The 23911-nt window shown below is 25.7% G+C and overlaps 1 protein-coding gene across 6 annotated transcripts; it reads left to right on the forward strand.

Annotated features, from left to right (window-relative positions):
* The first annotated feature begins 1760 nt into the window (after nt 1-1760).
* Nucleotides 1761-21982, forward strand: LOC123263672 (serine/threonine-protein kinase 10-A). Of its 6 annotated transcripts, none has more exons than XM_044726590.1 (14): nt 1761-2041; nt 4637-5084; nt 5389-5553; nt 5640-5838; nt 7137-7267; nt 7350-7673; nt 9737-9782; nt 10225-10274; nt 10684-10768; nt 11342-11499; nt 11587-12008; nt 15006-15937; nt 17236-18818; nt 20865-21484. In XM_044726590.1, exons 2-14 carry the CDS (start codon nt 4926-4928, stop codon nt 21147-21149), a joined length of 4539 nt encoding a protein of 1512 aa, XP_044582525.1. In that variant the 5' UTR covers nt 1761-2041; nt 4637-4925; the 3' UTR covers nt 21150-21484. The 6 variants fall into 6 exon arrangements, with proteins under 6 accessions (XP_044582525.1, XP_044582527.1, XP_044582526.1 ...); XM_044726592.1 differs by lacking the exon at nt 20865-21484 and adding an exon at nt 21729-21982 and having other exon boundaries at nt 1762-2041; XM_044726591.1 differs by lacking the exons at nt 9737-9782; nt 10225-10274 and having other exon boundaries at nt 1762-2041.
* The last annotated feature ends 1929 nt before the right edge of the window (nt 21983-23911 follow it).

The following is a 23911-nucleotide window of genomic DNA, read 5'->3' on the forward strand; positions in this document are numbered from 1 at the left end:
AAATTTACTGTTCGTCTATTGGTACACCCGAAATAAGCTAATACCCAGTATCGGAACAGTCAGCCATATTGATATTATTTACTGACATTTACGATATACTGTGTTGATTGTTTACATCAAGCACAACAACAAAAGTTTTTGTGAAATAACATTTAATACAGAAAGTAATTTTATTATAAAAATTGCTTCAAATATTCGTAAATTTTAACTTGAAGAACAAAAGCAAATTTCTGTTTTGAAATTTTCTTTTTTACATAAGTGTCGTCAAGTATAACCTCGAATCGTTTATTTTTTTTTTTTTTTGGATTTTTAGTAAAAATTTATTTGATTTTTTAATATTAAATAATTATTGTTAGTTTCACTATGCATACATGTCATTTGAGTTCTGAATTAAACTGCTTAATTTTTTATAGGTAGTAGTAGGATGCCGAAAGTTAAGTCGAAGATAACATTTTATAAATTCGTTTTATAAATTCAGAAAAATTCACATAAAGTATTATGATTTGTTAATTAATTATTTAATTAATCCAGCTTACGAAAAGCGGACCCCTTAGATTAAAAAAATTAGTTTTATTTATCGTTCCGGTATTGGGTCAACCATATTCCGGTATTGGGACTAGGCATTTAAGGTGTTCCGATACTGGGTCTTTTAGACTTTTTAAAAAAACATGTTTTTTTTTAATATTAAATTCGACAAAATTGATAAATTTAATTATTTTCGTGTAACTACATGTTTATTCTATATGATTGGATGAATTATTATTACTAATGAACCATTTGAATATTTTCTAAGTAATAAAAAACAGTCATGTACCCTTTATCGTTCCGGTATTGGGTCTTTTACCTTAATTATGTCCCTAATTTTTTCATCATAGGGAGATAAAAAATATGATTTTTGAAATTTAATATCTAAGTAACTAAACGGTGAATCTTTTTAAAATTTTGGGATTAGATAAATAACGTATTTATTTATATGTATACTTAATTTCAAAGCTCAAAATTGGAAATTATTTTTCACATTAGATTTGCTCGAACCTCCTTAACCCTTCAGCACTCTCGCTATGAGATTTTCTCTCACGCTCATCAATAACTCAAATTTTCTTTCAAATTTCAAATGGAATGACTATGTGATTTTTTTTCTATCTGTCAAAAAATTAATATTATTTCAGATTGCAATATTATTATTTTAATTGTTCTATACTATAAAAAAATAAAATAAATTTTATTAACTCTGTGAGATATTTTCTCATCGCAATAGTAAAGTAGGGGGGTCAGAATTTAAAAAATCGGGTCTGATCGGTATAGTTCGGAGGTTCCCGTAAGAGTGCATTTGTGTTTGGATGTATTATTATTAAATATTATTTTTAAATAAGTCAATTTTTTTTTGTTTTAAGAAATTTATTTTATTTAAGATTTTTTAAATTAAAGGGACTATAAGCATGCGTGCGCTTCCACATAAGGCGTGAGAGTTTTTCTCATCGCACGAGTAATGATAGTCAATCGTTTTGCGAGAGTGCTGAAGAGTTAAAAATGTAAAAAAAAAAAAATTTTTTTTCCAAAAATTTTGTTTTTTTATAAGCTACAAATTCTATCCCAATCTAAGAAAAGAGAAAAAAAATATTTTCGCTCCATTTTAATAATTAGCGCGTTTCTCTAATTTGAAATAACCGCGTAACGGTCGCGTTAGACTACCTGAGCGCAAGAGCGGAATTTATCGGAGGCAAATGCGGTCAGTTCTGATAATGGAGCTCAGCCATCTGGTATCAATCTCTCTCTATAACCAGGCGTGTCACTCCGTCGTGTATGGATTACCATTAAAATGGCCGTGCTTAACCAGACGACACAACTATAATTTGTTTTATTATGTGCTTAATACCCCAATTTTAGTGATTTAATTAAGTTATAGTTATTAAAATATCCATGCAGTGATAATTACATCATTCTCTTCAGTGTATGCTTTATAAATAAATAGTTAATATCTAAGTTTTAATGATATATCTAATGTGAATATTAAACGGTACACTCACTAGATAAGAATAAGGTATGATATTTCAGTTCTTACAACCTTTCACTTGGAAAAAAAAAATAGTCTGGTGAATTGAATTTAAAATTTTTATTTTTGTAGTTTTGTAATTTTACAGTATGTATTTTTTTATATTTATTATTTTGATCTATAATAATAAACATATTTTGTTTTTTATTTTCAGTGTTGCTAATTATTTTCTACGAAACTATTTTTTGAAGTTGTTTGAGGACGCGCCCGATTTTAATCCACTAATCTAATAATTGTTGATTTTGTTTAATTATTCCATTTACATTATTACTGTAAATAATTACAGATTTTTTTTTTTAAATCTTTAATAATTTAATTTTACTTATGTTATTATTTACTATTAAATTCTCTATTGTCATTTTTACAAGTTTTAATCTTTAATCTGTTGTCATCATGAGATTTCTTATCTCTCAATATGATTCAGAGGTAGCTAATAATAAAACAAACAGTAAATAATTATCGAGAAATTAAAAATCAAAAAATTTATAATTAGAGAAATTTTTATTTTTACTCCAATTAGATATTAAATTTAATGTCGTTTATTATATTTTTTCAATTAAATGTCAAATTTTTCACTTTTTTTTTTAGATGAAAGTAATATTTAAGTTTTCGATAATAGCAAGTGTTTTAATGGTTTTTATTTTTACTATATATCATACTCTAAAATTATGACACTGAAATTAGCAGACACTTGATAAGTTTTTGATTTTTGTTGAAAAAAAAAAAAAAACTAAATCTAAAAAAATATTTTTAAAAAGTTACATTTATAATTTTTTAACGATAGATATAGTTTTTTATATAAATTTTTCTTGCCATAATTAATTTCTTATAAAAATTCTAAAATTTATCAAATGTCTTTCAATCTCAAATCATAAAAAATTATATGAAATTTTTTTTACACTAATTATTTAAATCGTAAGAATTTTTCTTTTAATGTAAATTATTAAGAAGTCATGCTGGAGGTTTGCTCGATTTTATAGCAATTTCTATGAAAATTAAAGTAGCAGATATTTAACAATTTTTAGAATTTTTTTTTAAATAAATTAGTGCAAAAAAATTAGAAAAGAATATTGACATGTAGAAATTAAAAAAAATTAAACATGCAATTTTTTAACAATTATTTTTTATAACAAATTTGTTTGTTAAACAAAATTAAAAAATAGTCAAGTGATAGCTAACTTTAAGCCATGCAATTTTTCAGCAGCTACAATAAATAATTAAATATATTTTTTCAAAAAGTGAATTTTGTTAGAATGACTTGATAAAAAATAGTCCAATTTACAAATAAAAATAAATAATTTAGTAATAGTGTAAAAATTAATTAAGTATTTTGATAAAAAAAAAAAAAAAGTATTTTAAATGCAACTGTATGCCATTTTCTGAATAGAATCTTGAACTTCCTCTATACTGAAATTGGTAGGCATCTGACAGCTACTGTAATTTTTTTTAAATAGATAAATTAATGTAAAAAAAATTATGAAAATTAATTTAGCAGAGATTTAATAATTTTCCTAATAAATAAATTACTGCATAAAAAAAATGGGAAAAAAACTGACATTTAGAAATTTTAATATTAAAAAAATTTAACAATTAATTTAATAAATAATTAATTTAATTAATAATAAATTAAAAATGCAATTTTTTAAAAATAATTTTTAGGTACAAATTTTTTTGTTAAATAAAATTAAAAAATGGTCAAGTGTCATTTAATTTTAATAGGAGTTTTTTATTTTTGAAAATCCAATTTGTTAAATTATCCTTTGCATTATTTATTTTACGAGGCTATTGTGTACTTTTACTGATTAGATCGTTATTTGGTCAAGTTATGCTGACCACGTTTTTGATCAGTGATCCATTTCAACTCGTAATGTTAATGTTAAAAAATTTTTTTCTAATTTCTCTTGAATTTAAATGTTTAATGTGAAACTAAATTATTTTTATAATGTTCATTAAGATACGGAAATCAGCAGACATCTGACATTTTTTTTTGTTATTATTAGAAATCAACTATAAAAAAACAATATTTTAACTTATAATTTTTTTGAATTTCTAGAGGTGAAATTTTTTTATTAAAATTTTTTTAGTATAATCTTATAAAAAATTGACGCATGTCTGTTAATTTCAGTGTAATTATCCATCTGATAATTTAAAAAATATGTCATCTTATAATGAAAAAATTACAAATTTACATTTTGCTCGACACAAAAAAAAGAATTGAAATAAAAAATAAATTTTAATTTAAAACTGAAAAAATTTTATACTTAAAATTTTGCAAATCAAAAAAAAATTATTTTTATAAAAAAAAAATGAGCTTGTTAAATTTTAGTTTCCCAATTAACATGAACGATTGAAAAGCAAGTAATTATACTCCGAATTTCGAACGATATAAACTAATAGAAAAAGTAAAGGCACAGTGGTCTCTCTTGCTGGAATGTCGGATGTTCCATGTCCCCGTTTTCTCTATAAAGAAATAGAAATTTAAAAATAAAATTACTAATGGAAATTTTTGTAGTACTTTTGCTTTCTTTTTAGTTAAAAATAGTCATTATTAATTAAATTACTAATACCGGTAATTTATTTCAGGAAAATTCAATTATTTTATAGAATGGATTCTTCAAGTATCGACATTAAATTGAAGAAAACATCGACATTTATCTGAATAATATTGTCGATTTAAAGTGTCAAGATGCGGGAGGTGTTAAACGTGATCCCTTGGAGGCTACCAGGGATCTAAAATAATTAAATATAAAATTATTTAAGGACAAAAAACAAGAATAAGAGAAATAACTAAAAAACATTTTTTTTATATTTATTTTTTTTTTTAATTCATACTTTCACTTGAATTTTTTTAAGTAAAAAAAAATAACAAAAAATGTCTTTTCTATCAAATCTGAAAAAAGCATTCCACTTCGGTGGAAATGATGCTAAAAAGAAAAAGCTGTATAATAACATAAAAATGGATTGTGACCCTTCTGAATTTTGGGACATGATTGGAGAACTCGGAGACGGTGCTTTTGGTAAAGTTTACAAGGTAAATTTTAAACTAGATCATTATTTTATTCCAGCATTTAAATTTGTTTTTTAAATCCTCTTTCGAGTTCATCAAACCAATTAACTATCAGATCGATATCTTTCAGAAACCTTATCTAGTACTCGTTCGCATCAAAGCTATTTTATGTTACAAATATTTATTCAATTACAGTTTAAAATTTGTGTCACCCAATAATCCGTTTATAGAAGTATTATTTAATGTACTAAATAAATTTTCTGGTATTTAAAATTGAAAATAATAATTTTAATAAATTACCATAAAATGTAATTTTTATTTTATTTAGGCGCAACATAAACAGACGCAACAGCTGGCTGCTGCAAAAATGTGTGCACTAGAAGGCGAAGACGATTTGAGTGATTTTATGATAGAAATCGATATTTTATCGGAGTGTAAACATCCCAATGTTGTTGAATTACACGAAGCCTATTTTATCGATGGAAAATTATGGGTAAATTTCTTAATTATAATTATAATTTTAACTATCATTATTTTTTCTGTTGTTAATCATTTAAATAAAAATAACTTTAATTTTAGATGTTAATTGAGTACTGCGATGGCGGTGCTGTTGATTCGATAATGGTTGAATTAGAAAAACCATTGACTGAGCCCCAAGTATCCTATGTATGTCAACAAATGACCAAAGGCCTTACTTTTTTACATAAATCGAAAATAATTCATCGAGATTTAAAAGCTGGAAATGTTCTATTGACTATGGCTGGTGGTGTTAAAATAGGTAATATTTTTTATTTAATAAATTATCATTAAAATAAGGTAAAGTACCACCCAGTAGATGGACAGGTTTCAAAGTAAAACGTATTTGACCGTACTTTTAATACATAAAGATGTAATTATTAAATCAAATTAGTGATTTTCATGAAAATATAAACAATTTTGAATTGATTGAAGAGCAAAATAACGCAGATGATTGAATATTTATATTTTGTTGAACTAATTAAATATATGGCAATAGGCCCAGCAAAAATTTTCAACGTTTTATTGAAATATCAAAAGAATTATAACATATTATTGATTAATATTAAAAATAATACTATGAATATTTAATATGTTCATTTAAAAATGAGAAATATTTGTGTTTAATTTTTTAATTACATTTTTTATGAATGACAAAGCAAATTTTCAATTATAAGTAAAAAAAACTCAATTCAAAACATTCAATAATTTTTAACTACACTAATTTTTAGCTATAAAACTTATTTAATTTGCAGTAATTAATACAAATCACAATGCTGATCACTAGTCTATAAACCTATTAGAGATTAGAGTGCTGTTAAAATTATACGGCTCCAGCTTGTTCAAGTTCTGGGTACCGTTTTAAAAATTTGGAGGTATAGTTAGACGCTAAAATTTAATATAAAAATTATAGTATGTCTTTGCAAAAAAATTTTATTATTTAGAAAACACTATTTTATTGCGTGGTATAATTTTTTTTTACTTAAAATGATGATATACCGTTTTTTTTACTGATTGTTCGGCTTACGGTTTTGTACCTTTTTCATGAAAAAAATAGCATCTATCGGCTATTCTCGACTTTAACTTTTAAGTTAACAAAAATATAATTGTTTTAATTTATAATTGAAAAAACTTACAGAAATCAATTACTGTATCGTTGAATAATTATAACATGCACATATTATTCATAATCAATTCACGGATTTTATAAGTATTATAACAATTCGAAAAGTATGTTCAAGTACTAGTCCCATTTTTATGTGTTCAAGTACTGGGTACTTTACCTTAATTAAAAAAAAATTCAATTTTAAAAATGAATTTATAATTTTTTTTTTATTTTTTATTATTTGTTGAGAAATAGATTTTTATATTGCTTCTCATTATAAATTCATTTATGTTCATTACACATGTATAAAATATAATGCAATAATGAGATGAATTTATGATTAAATTATCGTTTTAAAATAAGAGACATGTTACATTTACCATGAACTAAATTCTCTTTTTGTACAATAGCAATTTAAATATTTATTAATATAATTTTTTACATTAATCTTTTAGCTGACTTTGGTGTATCCGCAAAGAATAAACACACGCTGCAGAAACATGATACTTTTATTGGTACGCCTTATTGGATGGCTCCGGAAGTTGTTTTATGTGAAACATTTCGTGATAATCCTTATGACTTCAAAGTAATTATTATTAAAAAAAAATTTAACAAACTTATTTATAATGATAATGAATTTTATTAAAATTAATAAATAAAAACTTTAGGTCGACATTTGGTCACTTGGAATAACACTTATAGAATTTGCTCAAATGGAACCGCCAAATCATGAAATGTCACCAATGCGAGTACTTTTAAAAATTCAAAAAAGCGATCCACCAAAGCTGGAGCAGCCCGGAAAATGGAGTAAAGAGTTCAATGATTTTATTGCTAAAGCATTGATAAAAGATCCTCAGACACGACCAACAGCAGATGAACTTCTCAAGCATCCATTTATTAATCGCACACTTGATTCAAAGCCCATTCGGGACCTACTATTAGAGTATAAAGCTGATGTTGTTGAAGAAGAGCTTGTCGATGAGGAAGCTGAAGTAAGTTTTTTTTTCCTTTTACTTTTTTTTTTTTTTTTTTTTTTTCAACTATTCACTACACAAAATAGTTATAATAAATTAGCTATCCTTGGAATTAAAATGTCAACTCCTCGCACGTTTTTTTTAATATGTAATTTTACAATAGAAATTAATCAATAATTTTGCAACTTGAGTCTCCCAATCGTTTAACTATTTATAGTATAATTGTACTCAGGAATAATGGACGTTATGGTAGTCACGCTAGTAGTACTCGGAAAAATTATCTTTATCAGTAGTAACGCTAATAATTTATTCATAATCTAGAGAATGAAATTTTATTTTTTATTAAACTGTTAATTATTCAAATGTCGAGTCATTATTATAAATATAAATGACTGAAGAAAAAAATTATTAATATTAATTATTAATTTAATGAAAAAAAAAAATATATATATATCAGAGAAAACCAGTCATAATACAATTAGATTGTGTGAAGCATGAAATGATAAAATGAAATATTTCATTTAAGATCAAAGAGAAAAAATTTCAAGCTAGATTTAAGATGAGAGGAGAGAGAATTAAAGTTTTTGTATAAAACTGTACTTATGAATAAATTATTAGATTTTTATCATAAGAATTTTATTATTATTTTAAAATTGAATATTCTGTGGGTGGCGCAAAATATTGAATATTTTTTTTTTTACAAGTTTCTTATGAAAATATGGTAGTTTGTTAGATTTTAAAAGCTCTTTTCAAAGATCAGCTGGATAAAAAATTTTTTAGGGTTTGTTCAAGATTTTATAAAATCTTGAAAATTGTCGAAAATTATATTTTTTTATCTTTTAATTTTTTTTTCATTAATGTATTTTTTTTTTTCGAAAAATTATGTTCATTACAGAGAAAAAAAATTTAATAAAAATTATAAGTTGGTGATGAAAAATATTGTCTCAATAGAAAAATTATAATCTATGATAAAAAGTTATGATTTATAAAATAAAATTACTGTGCATATTGAAAATAATTTACAATTCAGATGGTAATTTTTCATCCATCACAATTTTTATAATCTAAAATATAAACATTTCCATTTAAAATTGATAAGTAAGTCGCAAAATCGTCTAAAAAATGTCTAAAAATTAATTCTCATAACAAATTCGAAAACCGAATTTAAAAAATCTGCTCTCGGAATTTTTTTTTTGGCGTCTTAAAAGAGTCTTAAAACAGTCTTGGTTTGTCTCGCGTTTAAGATATTAAACAAATGATATTTTTAAGACGATTTTTTTTTTACACGGGCTGACTGTACTAATTTTTATTATGAAAATAAAATTTTTTTCTAACTTGAACATTGTAACTTTGATAATAATAAAAAATATAAATTTTGACTTTCAACTTTTTTATAATTCTAATTTTTTGTATAACTTGAAGATTACTTTCTCAGATTGTAATTTTTATATGAAATTTAGTAAAAATTCTGTAATTTTCTTATCTGCAATCTAAAAATTTAAGTCAAAATTTTTATTTCTAAAAGTCGCTCAAAATTTTTTTAGCTTTCAAAGATTTCGGTTAAATATTTGTTAGTTAAAACACTAAGTAGTAATAATTTTTTTTCTAACTTTTATTCATATCTCGAACTTACTTTATTTTTATTCTTCAATATAACTCGATAGAAAAAATTTTCAAGAGAGCTCTCAAAACTTGATAAACCAATATATTTTCACAAGAGACTTAAAAAAAGATGTTTCTTCGTGTCACTCTGATGACTATTCAGTTTTTAAGTTTAACATTTTTTATAAAAACAAACATTAAACTTCATTAACAATATTAATTTTTATTATAAATTTTTGAAACTAAATAAAACTAAACTAACCAATAAAAATTTTATAACGTCCATTCAACCTTGTAAATTATCCAAACATTTAGCATGTTAGGAAGAAATATGCGTGAGAGAAAAAAAAGTTACAATTTATGAAATAACAACTGTAAAAATAAATGAACAAGCATTAGGCTTGTAATTAATCGTCTTTAGTTATTTTCTGAATAAATTATTATTATAAAAATTATTTTACACGCTTGCGAAATAATAGAAGGCTAAGAAGGCAAAAAAACACAGAGAACAATATCAACGGATTGGTAAGCTGCTCCCGAGACAACAATATATAGCATCGATGTTAAAAAAATCGTTTTACTTTATTGCTACACCTTGCATTGGAAATAGTGATTGATTTTTTAATAATCCGTCTGTAGCATATGTCGCTATTTTTGTACCTTGTATTTTTTTTTTTATTATAAATATATAGTAATGATTACTGATAATATATTTTTTAAAAATTAAAATAATGTTAAATAGAATGTTCCTATTTAGATGTGATGAAAAATGTTTTTTAGTAAAAAATAGAGTTTATTATAAGCTGTTATTTTATTTTCTTATTGGCTGCATTGCTAGATACCTGACTTGATTAAGTTAACTTAACTATTATTATTTAATTATTTTTATTAATGTTTAATGTATACTTCAATGGATAATTTTAAATATTTTTATGAATGTCATAATTTTTTAAATTTGGTTGTGCATGCGGCTCTCCCGGGCCTCACCAGCCCCATCATTCAAACTCTTGTCTTCAGGTTAGTAGCTTCTTCCCCATTTCAAATTTGTTAAACTTCAATCTTCATTTTGGTCAAAATATTTTATATTTTTAATATAAATAGCTACCTAAAATAAAATTTTTAGATGGTAGTAAATTTAAAAATTTTACTATAAAAATAATTGATAAAATAAATTTAAATAGTAGGCATAAAAATAAATTTTTAATTGTTAAAAATAATTTTTTATTCATTAACTTATAACTTACGGAAATAAATTTTAAATATTTAATGTGAATGTTTTTAGCTAATTTCCAAGGAATCGATTGATGTCATGGCGGTTGGATGTCTAGGATTTTTATTATAATTAAGATAGCTTTTTACAGTAGTTGCAAATTTTTTCTTTTAATTGTATTTGTTGTATTTTAATTATTTTTTCTTATTATTTTAGGAGCAACGCACGTCGCAGTTACCTCTGGAGTTGGACCAACTCGGAGATGATTCAACGTCGATGCGCAGCGACACTGAAGTTAAACGTAAAATATTTATAAAATTAATTTATATTCAACGATATATTATTAAGGGTGTAGTCTTAAAATTAAAACATGAGACCGGCTTCAACAGATAGATTTCTAAAGAAATCTACTAAAAAACCGAAATGTTTTAAATTTGGTATGGCAACGGTTACAAAATAGACTATTAATTAATATTAATTTTTAACAATTTTTGTTAATTTTAAGTAACAAAAACCAAAAAAATTGAAAAAATGTTTTTTTTCTGTTATGTGTAAAAAAAAAAACAAAATAGTAAAAATCAATATTGGTTAAAATCTCAAAAGAATCGGCCCAAGTTTTTTAAAATAAAAAATCTTACTAAAATTTAATGTGGGCGCTGTCGCCCGACACATTTAATACATCCTCGGTAATTCTTAAGTACATATACATTCGAAAAATGTAAAAATAAAATTGAATTTTCGAAAGTGACCAACTAGACTTCACCCTTAAATATATATATATATATATATATATATATATATATATATATATATATATATATATATATATATATATATAAAAAAAAAGTACTTATTTCTTTATTATTATTTTCAGTTGTTGAAAGGGAGAATCTTGTGTCGCCGGAATCACCGAAGAAAGAAGAAAGCAACAAACGTGAGATTAATCGTGAGGGTGAAAAAGAAGAAAAGAATAAAAAACTTCGTAAAGCAGAATCTAAAGAGAATATTGCTTCGTCTGTTGACAAAAAAACTGTAAGATTTATTTTGATAATTGTTTCAATAATTACATCGACAATATATATTTTAAATTTTAATTAATGAAAATTTTTTTATCTAAAGGCACCAAAACCTCCAGCATCGTGTGAATTAAGTGAACGTCGTTCGTCTCGCGATAAAGGACCAGCACCAGCTCCACCAGCAGTGCGACAAAATAACAAAAGCGAAGACACCGAATGCGCTGCTAAAGTTCCCGAAAAGTCGAGTCCTGGGGAAGCGAATGAGCGTTCATGTTCACTTGATGATAATAAGGACCAAGAAAAACCTAAACCCGTAGAAAATAATTTGAATATTTCCGCAGTGTCTTCAGTAGCGTCAGTAGATAAAAAGATGACAGATGAGGTTGAAGATGCAGCTGAAACGAGTGTCAAGAAAAATGACTGTAAGGATGATATTAAAGAGAAAATTGAATCGGTTCTTAAGACTGAGGAGAGTTCAGAAACATTATTTACTCCGAAACAAGATTCTACTGAAGAATCAAATAGGTGAGATTTTTACAGATAGATAAATAAATTTTATCGTAGAGCCTAGCTCTTTTAGAATTATTAAGGGGGTAGCCACTGTGAGGATTGAAAAAATAGGTGATTTTCGGGAATTTTTTTGACTGGTATAATAAAGGAATTTGGAGATCGGTTTTTTTTTGTTTTGTAAAGTATACATTAAAGATCATTCTCCTAAATTTTTATTAAAAAATATCATGTTGTTACAAAGTTGTAAGGATTTTTGTGGAGCACCAAAAAAATTTCCCCCACACGGAAAAAAGTAAACTGTAATATTCACTCGGATTCCGGTTAATTTTTATAGTTTCAAACAGTAAAGCGGACATCGGGGTGGCAAAAATATAAATATTACAGAACTTAATGTAGAAAGTATAAAAGCCACAATTTATAATTTAATATCCAAAATAAGTGATTAGTAGCTGTCACTATAGTAAATAACGACTCTTTCATCTTAAAAAATTATAGTTTCAAACAGTAAAAATTGCCATTTCAATATAGTCCATATTATGAGGAGAAGGGGAACTCAGATGAAAGAAAAGGGGGTCTCACTCTGGGAGAATTTAACATTTGAAACAGTAAAAATTATACTTTTAAAATATACATTTTACCAGTGCAAGCAAGTCAATAATTACAGTTTGATTTTTAGCGTTGCGTTTAAAATTTACCATTTTACTTTGTAAATATTGACGTTGCTTGTATTAGAAATTTACTAACTTTATTTTATACTTTTTACATATCATAACATCATTTTTTAGGTACAAAATGATAAATATCAAAGTCTGAATTCTTAAATATTATACTTTAACATTTTAGACATTTACATAGCGAATATTACTGTTTGAAATAGTATTTTCGTCCATGTAAAGAGTAAATTGTAACGTTTAAATGGTAAATATTATAAAGTGAATAGTAAAATCACAATTTTACTGTTTGAAATGGTAATTTTTAGCGGTTGATCATTACTTATTATAAATCGACTGTTATTTATTACAGTTTACTTTTTTCCGTGCACCACGGTCTCATCTCTAATTCAAAAACGGATTATCTAAAACAAAAATACCAAACTGCGTTATAATCTGCATGTATGTGGTTATCGTTCCACGTAGGGGATTTTGAAAATTTGGATTTAAAAAAAAATGGCGACATATTAAAAATTTTTTTGTTTTTTTTTTTTCTCATTTTTTTCGATTCAAGCAGCCCTAAAAAATCTTAAAAATCAAAATTTTCAAAATCTCCTATGTGCAACTATAGCTACTGAATATACGAATACGGAAAAAAAAGTTGCAAATCGGTTCATATTAATGCAAATTACAGATGAGACCAGTTCGAAAAAAGTAGTTTCAAGAAAAACGCATTTTTGTCGGAGCGCCGCGCATGCAACGGTCATTTGACGCGCTGTCACAAAAATGACGACTATAACTCGAAAAACATTCGAAATTTTCAAACAAAACTCTATATACATATTTTTGTATATATAATCTTTGATTTAATAAAAAAAAAAAAAATTTTTTTTTCGAAATTTTACAGTGGCTATTTTACAGTGGCTATCCTCCTTAAGGAAATTCCGTGAAAAATCACTTTTCTTACAATATTCTTCAATTTTTGAATACGCGTACTTTTAAGTGTCCTCTATACGAATGAATTCTTTTTAATAGTCCTTGCGGTGCTAATTTTCGAAATATTAGCAATTAAAAATCGTACATCTAACATGTATTCCCTATCTTGACCGTAGTTAGAGTGAACATTTTATTGAATAACAACCATAATTTTCTTAGGATTTTTTTGAAAAAATGAGAATATTTAATTGAAGTTATAACAAGTATTTCTTATCAAAAATAGTATAAACAAGTGGTATTCATTTTTTTATAAAAAATATTTGAAGTTAGCGACTTTCGATATTTTACGTGAGTGGAAGTAAATAAGCGATAGTCTGTAAAGAGAGGCAGCACTAGTGTGTGAGAAAGAAACCAATAGTCATAATTGGTGTCTTTGGTGTCTTTTGGTGTCTTTTTCGCCATGGAACTTCCTTAATAAAATAAATTTAGTCTTTTACAACTATACACTGAAAGAAAAAAAATGAAGAGAATTATTTTGAGTAGAGGCATAAGTTTTAGGTACTTTTTGAGATGCCGTAAAAAAAGGCAAACAATATTTTTATTACACATTTTTTTTTTACAAGATATTTATTAATATTTTAAGAATACACATAAAAAAAGTGAAGAAATTCAAAACTCAAAAATTTATCGGCCGATAAAGTAGGAAGTCTCAAAAAATTAACTTAATTCAAGAGAAAAATTTTTGAACTTTAAAATTTCTCGAGTTAGTTTCGAATTAATTTTATTTTTTTCAGGGTATATATTTTACATAGCTTGTAAAATGCTAATGTATTTAAATAATACAGATATAAGTACATATTTGTAACAGTAATAATTGTAGTATTGTACCGTCATGAAAAATACTACATTAATATTAATTCTCTAAAAAAAAAAAAAAAATTAAAATACGCAATTTGAAATTTAGCGAATTTATCAATTAAAATCTAGTAAAGTTATTTGAGATAAATTTACTAAAGTTATTTGAGATAAATTTACAATTGTACAATTGATATTTTTTTTTTCTTAAAATAATAAGATTCTTGTTTATTTTTTATTTTGAGAAAAATTTGATTTTAATTACGTTAAAATTTTTTATCTATAATTTTTTACGTGAAAATTTTGAATTGAAAAAAGATTTTAAATGTAGAATCTAAATAATTTTTTTATTAATTAATTTTAACTTTCATTATTGCAGTAGCCAAAATATTATATATCACTTTCACTAATTTTAGAAAGTTTTTTTTTATCTTTTTATTTTAGTTAAAATATTTTTTATTTAATTTACAACAATGTTATCGATAATATAAAAAAAAAAAAAATGAAATCCAGCAAACTGAAATGTAAAAATTAGAACTCATATTAAAATGATAATTTTTTTGTTCAACAGAGCTCAAGAAAGTCATAAACCCGAAAAACAACGACCTAGCACTAAAAACTTGGAAGCAAAGCGACGATCAGTGGAAGAAAAACTGACAGCAGTTTTAGAAAAGCGTATTTCAATGGTATCAGACAAGTACCAACCTCCAATCGTAATCGACAAAAATTCAAAAGCTAGTTCTGTAGAAAACATAAAAACAGATTATGAGCAGCCTCCAAAGGGTGAATTAACAAAGAGCCGTAGTATTGATTCATCAAGATTAGATTCTTCGGACAGTAAATTCGCTCCTGAATTCCCGAGTCCATTTTCTCATGACCGTGATTTATCAACAGTCGACAGTTCTAATCGCGACTCAAATCTGAATGTTTCCGTAATAACGTCAACTCCAAACCGCAATGTCGGCAACCGGAGCACATCGAGAAGAGACAGCGGTGACGTAGTAGTTATAACAGGAAAATCTCTAGACGTGGACGTTCGATCACCATCATCGACCACTGTCCGGATAACATCTGAATCTCCAGACTTGTCTAATAGCTTAGCATCTAACATAAGTCAAGTCACTGTTGTAACGACTCACCCTCCGGTTTTGATAGACGCAACGTCGACGCCTCCTCTGCGACCTCCGTCATCAGAAGTGGTGATTGTCGCTAATGAAACAAACAAAACTCAAGTAAACGAAAGCTCAACCGACGACGATGGCTTTACAAGCCTGGATTCACTGGAATATACGCCCCAAGAACAGCCGATTGTTGTAACTGAAGTGTCCAAGCAAATTGGAAAAAAATTGGATGAATCCGAGGTGGTAATTGTTAGCCCCATTGTCGATGAACTCCAAGATACTAGTCACGTATCTGTGGTGACTGTCGGCGATGAAAAAGAGCAGGTTAAAGACTCATCGATTGTTGGCTCGAAAAACATCATTAAATCTGGACCAGCTTACGGTAATTTAAGTCACGAAATATCTATCACTGATAGAAGGATTTTTTAGCATTTAAGAAATGATTTATTGGTATTTAATAAGTATTTTTAATTATTAAGAAATATTTTTTATTTCCTAAAAAATCACTTAAAAAATCTTTAAGAAATCAATTTCTTACTCCCAAAGAAATTCTTCTAAGGTAAAGTATCCAGTAGTTGAACAGGTTTCAGAGTAAAACGTATTTGACCCTACTTTTAACATATAAAGATGAAATTATTAGTTCAAATTAGTGATTTTCATGAAAATATAAACAATTTTGAATTGATTGAAGCGCGAAATAACGCAGATACTTGAATATTTATATTTTGACAAGTTTTTAAGATAGACTATGAAAGGAGTAGTAGTTGATCAATCAATTCTGACAAGCCGCAGTAGTTGAACACTCCGGGAACAGTAGTTGAACTAATTAAATATATGGCAATAGGCACAGCAAAAATTTCCAACGTTTTATTGAAATATCAAAAGAATTATAACATATTATTGAATAATATTAAAAATAATAATATGAATATTTAATATGTTCATTTAAAAATGAGAAATATTTGTATTTAATTTTTTAATTACATTTTTTATGAATGACAAAGCAAATTTTCAATTATAAATCAAAAAAACTCAATTCAAAACTTTCAATAATTTTTAACTACACTAATTTTTAGCTATAAAACTTATTCAATTTGCAGTAATTATTACAAATCACAATGCTGATCACTTAGTCTATAAATCTATTAGAGATTAGAGTGCTGTTAAAATTATACGGTCCCAGTTTGTTCAAGTTCTGGGTACAGTTTTGAAAATTTGGAGGTATAGTTAGACGCTAAAATTTGATATAAAAATTATAGTTTATGTCTTTGCAAAAAATATGTATTATTTAGAAAAGACTATTTTATTGGTTGGTAAAATTTTTTTTACTTAAAATGATAATATACAGTTTTGTTTTACTGATTATTCGGTTTACGGTTTAGTATTTTTTTCATGAAAAAAAATAGCAACTATCGGCTATTCTCGACATGTCAACTTTTAAGTTAACAAAAATATAATTGATTTAATTTATAATTGAAAAAACTTACAGAATTCAATTACTGTATCATTGAATAATTATAACACGCGCATATTACTCATAATAAATATACGGATTTTATATTACAACAATTCGAAAGTTCTGTTCAAGTACTGGTCCCATTTTTATAAGTGTTCAAGAACTGGGTACTTTACCTTATCAGTATAGCGGAGAGGAAACTAAAAATTCAATAATTATTACAGGTACCACCGTGGAGTCTTCGGATGTTGATGAAGTTAATGGTAATTTGAAGAAGATGAATGGAATTACCAACAAACCAAAAGAATTGAAAACAAAACGAATCTCATCGGAGTGTTACGACGGCTCGAGGTCTCACAGTGACTCGAGTTCTACCCGGTCTCATACTCCAAACAAAAGTATCGATCGCTCGGATGCTGAGTCTATTTCAACGACAATTAGTCAAGACAGTCGTGGGTCTAATAAAGAAAATCACACAGAATCTCGTCAATCGGAAGAAGTTGACACTGTTGTTCTGAGACGTAAACCTGAGTATACTCGAGAGGTAACACGTACTAGAACGAAAGAAGATATACAGTTGATGAATTTGAAGAAGAAAACGAGAAAGAGAACGCGTAAATTTGAAATTGACGGTATTGTTGTCACAACAACAACTTCTAAAGTTATTTATGGTGACGACGAAAATGGACGCGTGTATGACGACCAAATATTCCGTAAGCAGGAATTGAGAGAACTTAAAATGCTGCAAAAAATGGAACAAAAACAGTTCCAAGATTTGACGCAAAAAGCTCAGTTTACAAAAGACCAACAGGAAAGAAAATTCGAACAAGAGAGACAGATGTTGGAGCGTAACGCGGATACTGATTTGGAAAGCTTGGCTAAAAATCAGCGGCAACAAATTGAACGGGCTGAGGCTCAGCAGGAGGCGGATCTACGTTTATCTTCTAGGAAAATACGCAGTGAACAAGATCGGGAATTGAAGCAATTCCGTGAGGGGTTGAAGCAAGAGCTGAGACTTTTAAAACAAGAGGTTGATTTAATGCCAAAGGAAAAACGAAAGAATGCATTCAAAGCTAAAAAAGAAAAACTAGAAGCCGAGCATGAAGAGAGAGAAAAAATTTATGTTGAAAAATTGCATGAAAGTCATGATAGTACATTAAGAAGATTATCTGATTCTCATCGCGAAAAAATAGCGTTAATGGAACGGCAATTTTTACAACAAAAGCAACAACTTATGCGCACTCGTGAGTCTGCTATTTGGGAGTTGGAAGAACGGCAAATTCATGAAAAACAACAATTGTTGAAAAAACAACTTAAAGATATATTTTTTTTACAACGACATCAAATGCTTATAAGGCACGATAAAGAGTTGGAACAGATGAAACGAATGAATTTAAGGAAAGAAGAAGAATTGATTAAACGTCAAACGGTTGAGCGCAGAAATTTACCCAAGAGAATTCGTAATGAAATGAAAGCACGGGAAATGATGTTCAGAGAATCTATGAGAATTTCTATTTCAACTACACTCACACCAGATCCAGATGCCGAGCGAGAGAAACTTAAAAAATTTCAAGAAAATGAGAAAAAACGGTATCGCGCTGAACAGCAGAGATTTGAGCTTAAGCACGCGAGGCAGTTGGAAGAAATGCGAGCCCAAAGTGATGCTACTATTAAAGAGCTTGAACAGTTGCAAAATGAGAAAAGGAAGATGCTGATGGAGCATGAAACAATGAAACTTAAAGAGCAGGAGGAAACTTATACTAAAGAGCTCAGGGAGTGGAAAGCTCTGTTGAAACCTCGAAAGCAGGTAATATAAATATGTCCATTTATTTCTTCTTTATTTTTATTTTAAGCGTTTTTTATTTTTTTTTTTTTTATTTTATTTGATTATTAATTCAGTTTTTTACTAGAGTGCTAGAGGATTATCAAAGACTTTAAGGTAGTTTGGTAGCCAAATCTCTTACACTAGGGTAGCGCAAAAAACCGGTTATATTTTTTTACATTGATAGAAAGATTTATTTGTATCAAAAAATATTTGTTAATAGTTAACAAATCATTTATTAGAGACCATTTTTTAGTATTAAAAAAATATTTCTTAGTATTTAAAATGATTTGTTTGTATTTAATAAATCTGATATTCATTTATTAAATATTAATAAATCTTCTTAAATACTAAGAAATATTTGTTAATGACTAAAAAGTGGTCTCTAATAAATGATTTGTTAAATATTTTTAACTATAAACAAATCCTTCTATCAGTGTATTGTCTTCTATAAAAATATGTTAGTTTATCATGTTTCAAGTCGGCTCGACAAAAAATTTATTTGGGATCATTCATGATTTTTTCAACTTAAAAAGTACAGCATTTAAAATGTTTTCAATAAAGTTCTTAAATTTTTTCCATCGTAAAACTTAAAAATGTAAATAAAAGTTGAAACATTAATAAAAGTTAGAAAATTATTATGACTATATTTTTATTTAGAAATATTTTTTCGGCATCGTTAAAAGTTTAAAAAATTTTGAGCTACTGGAGATGAAATTTTCGATTTTAATTTTCATCTTAAAAAATAGAAAGATGATGAGAAAATAAATTCAATTTTTTTTAATTTTTTAATTAAAAAATTTTTTATCAAGTTGATTTTTTAAGACGGTTAATGAAATTTAATAAACTAATATATTTTTATATAAAATTTGGAAAATAAATTATAGTTTAAAAAACTGAAAAAAAAAATTAATTATATTACAGAAGAAGCCTAGGGTACTTGATATCAATTTCAGTAAATATTTTATTGATAGAAAATTATAAAATTAAATCTATTACAAAAACAATTTAAAGCATACCTAAGCATTTTTTACAATTTAATTAATTAATTTAATAATAACTTTATTCTAAATTTAAACTTATTTTTTTATTGAACCTCGTTGTTTAATTTTTTAAACTGTTATTTATTTTCAAATTTTTTAATATAATTAAAGACCAAGAGAATTAGATTGCAATATTTTATTTAATTAAAAAAAAATACAATATTTACTTCCATTCTACTGATAATGTTTATTTAGTCTGTTAAATTAGTCATTTTTTTAAATCCTAATGTTTCAAGACGTTAAAATAATGTTGTTAAATTATTATAATACAATAGTACACATAGTCGGTTTCTTTGCGCCACACTATCTTACACTTTACCCGAAATTATTTTCTTAAAGTAGTTGTCGTGGTACAATATTGTCAAAAAATTAGAGATTATACGCGTCGTAAAAGTATATGAGCTTTTAGCTAAGTAATCCATAATTTTTACGCAAGACAGTACCCGTGGAGACGCAACCCATACAATTGTTTCTTTCCGACTCCGTAGATATATACTTTTTCATAAATTGTTGAACTTTAATCCGTTATTTATAAATAATTAGACGGTCAAAAATTTTTAAAAATTTTTAAAAATTTTTTTTTAAACTCACAACAAATACATTAAAAGACTGTCAGTTTTTTGAAAGTTTCTGACAGTTAGTATTTTTTATAACTAAGAAACTGGTACAGAACTGCAGAGAGCGTATGCAATCAATGTTAAATATCCAATTTTTAATTGAATTGATCTCGGGTTATAGGTGGTCAATCGACTTCAAATTTTCAGGGTAATTGTATCATCATGTCCTTAATAAGTATACAAAAATTTAGAATTTTCTGACGGTATGCCTTAACCACGACAACTACCTTAATTTTATCCAAAAGACTATTATATACTTTAATGCATGTAAAAAAAATCCTAAAATTCCTGAAATAAAATGGTTTGCAGATACTAAACTACCTTAAAATAAACCCAATAAATAAGTTAATTAAATAATTAACCTGTTGTAGAATTTAGAGGCGGAACTGGCAAGTGAAATAGAAGCATGGGAGTTACGTTACAAAGATTACCTATCGTCGTGGCATTCCCGCATTTCTCTTGATACTCTTACACAGAGAACGATGTCAACAACAGACATCTGGAAACTGTCCCCAAAACTTACACGCTCCTCTCCTAATTCACCTACTCCTATCAGTATCCCAAGAGTAACACTTAGAAATGGCTCAGAAACTAATTCCATTGCTGGAACACTATCCAGACCTTCTAGTGTTGTCTTCCCGCCATCTCGCAAATAATCCTTATCTATTATATGGCTTATTGTATCCTGTGTATTAATATTATCTGCTTTTTTCCTTTTTGCTTATTTTATTTGTTGTGCTTTATAAATTTATTTTATTGTTGAATATTTAAACACACATATATGTATAGATAATTATTATTAGTATTAAGTCATTTTATGATCAATGTCTCGCAAAAAATGGGTTTTTGTTCATTTAGATTTTGTTAGAAAAATCGCTTGTGGATTAGAGGGGAATATTGCAATTTAGTTTATTTAATTTAAAGCAGAAAAAAATTATATGTAATAGTTATCATGCTTTTTTTTTTGTGTTTTTGTCTTGGGAAAATATTCATTCATTTTTGTTGTATTTAAAAAAAAAATTCCTTTTGAAAAATGAATAGAGAAAAAAAAACAACGGAATTGGCAAATAAGTGAATTTAAAATTAATTATATAGAAGGTTAGTTAAATTATTTTCAAAATTTATATAAAAAAATTTTTTATCTCTGATCCACAAAAAAATATTTTAAAGTCTACAGTTGGAAAATATAAAAATAATTTTATTGAATAAATATTTATTGATTAAAAATTTTCCAGAGATTGGAAGAAATATTTGTATTACAATTGGAAGAACAAGAAGCAATATATGGTCCAAATGCAACTCCTTTATGTCTACCATCAGATCTTCCAGATTTAACTCATCACACAGCAGGTTCAACGCGAAGTTCACTGTCTTCCGTAAGCGAGGGTTGAAAAAATAAAATATACACACTTTTATTATGAAATCACTCACCAAAAAAATTAATTATAAATATTATAAATGGCATTATAATCACATTGTTCTTCCATTATCCAGTGGTTAGCCTTTTGATTTATTTTATTTATTTTTTTTTATTTTATTCACCAAGTGGATTATTATTTTGGTATCAAATTAAATAATAAAAATTGCTCTTCCTTATATTATTTTTATAATATAATATGTTAATTAAGAATTTAATAAGACTTTGCAGTTAATAGTTATTAAAAATAAGAAAACGTTAAATTGTAAATATATGTTTTTCGAATTTTTAAAATCGAAAGTAAGTAAGGGTACAAAAAAAAAAAAATTGAAAATATTCCGCCCGAAAAAAAAAATCTTTTTTATTTAAAAACTGTCAATCAAACATTTTTTTAGTAAGACTATTGCTTGTTTAATGTATCAAAAATTATAATTATAATAAGAATAAAAAATTTTTTAATGAGAATTCGAAACAACGAATTCGTTTGATAACTTTGACTGTCTAAAAATAAACCATGTTCGATTATTCATTTTTTGTACGGTATTAAAATCCAAAAAAAATAGTTGAGCATTTACAATATATTATAATTATAATAATAATTGAATAGATAAATATTAATATTTATTATCTATTTTAATAATTAATAAACAATTTAATAAATCGATTACTAACGCTATATACACTGTAATATTCATGTGAATGATTGAAATGCATTATTATATTTTCTTCTTAGAAATATATTTGCCGTATACGTGATTAATGGGACTAAAAAAAAAAGACGAAAAGTGATTATTATAAAGTGAGCGATTAAAGGATGCGTGAATGTTTTTAATCCATTATTACATATTTTCAGTATATCACTCGACATAGATATAAAATTGTAGGATCTATTCTAAAATAATTAAATATATGGGAATAAATTTTTTGTAAATATATTGTTAATTTAAGTTCTTTAAGTAATTTTTTTAATTAATCTATTAATAAACTAGGTTCCTTTTTTTTTTTTAATTTTTTTTGTTAAGTATTTTTCTATAACAGGAAGTGGTTTTGTAGCCGTCTTTTTAATCTCCAAATGTTATTAAAACAATTAATGATAAAAAAATTTCAAGTCTTTTAGTTATTATTATTTCATTCCATTTTTTTATTCTCATGGCAATAATCCTTTAATCATTAATATAATTTATTATTTTTTAATTGATATTATAGAATAATATATCTTTTATTCTAAATCAAGTGATTTACAAAATTTTAATCAAGTGTACTGGTATTATTTTTTGTAAAAAATTTGAAATCACACATCTTGTACTCTGACTTTCTGTAGAAAATTTTATCATGTTAATTAATATTTACTTCATTAACAAATGATTTTTTTTTTCATTCCACCAATTTTATATTTTTTTTTTTTTTTTTTTTCATTTTTTCCAAAGAAGCATCTTGAAATAAAACTGATTTTATTTTTATGTCCTTATAAATTTTGAAAACAAAAATTGTTTTTATTAAAAATCGAAAAAAATATGAATGGAATTCAATTTCAATAGAATTTTATTTGGAAATATTTTGCGAGAAAATGTTAGTGTAAAATTATTGAAAACTTTTAACGGATCAACAAATATAAAAATATTCTCTAGACTAGTATAAAAAAAAATAAGTACCCAATTAATCTAATTTTTGAGTTGAAGTATAAGATTTTTGAAGATCTAAATTTTTTAAATATTTTTCCGATTATTTAAAAAAAAAAATTATTTTCTTTCATCCGTTAGTACTTTTATAGAGTATAAATAATAATTTTATGTTATTCAATAATAGTTGACTATTTTATTAATACATAATTATGATAAATACATTGTAAATTTAAATTAAAAAAAAAAATGTCAGGTAAAAACTTAAACTTAGTTTCTAATTACAATTTATTATTATTATTGTTAAATATGCATCAATTTTTATTACGTACTTTATTACATAATAAAATTAAATAATAAAACTATAAGTGAAATAAAAAAT

This window comes from Cotesia glomerata, linkage group LG4 (assembly GCF_020080835.1).
Source record: "Cotesia glomerata isolate CgM1 linkage group LG4, MPM_Cglom_v2.3, whole genome shotgun sequence".
NCBI classification, from domain to species: Eukaryota; Metazoa; Arthropoda; class Insecta; order Hymenoptera; family Braconidae; genus Cotesia; species Cotesia glomerata.

What these genes read in the sequence shown, in the direction of transcription:
- LOC123263672 (XM_044726590.1), top strand. Translation starts at nt 4,926, where the DNA reads ATGTCTTTTCTATCAAATCTGAAAAAAGCATTCCACTTCGGTGGAAAT. An exon ending in TTATCGATGGAAAATTATGG is followed by an intron (nt 5,554 to 5,639) that starts GTAAATTTCTTA and finishes CTTTAATTTTAG; the next exon opens with ATGTTAATTGAGTACTGCGA. An exon ending in TTGTCGATGAGGAAGCTGAA is followed by an intron (nt 7,674 to 9,736) that starts GTAAGTTTTTTT and finishes GCGAAATAATAG; the next exon opens with AAGGCTAAGAAGGCAAAAAA.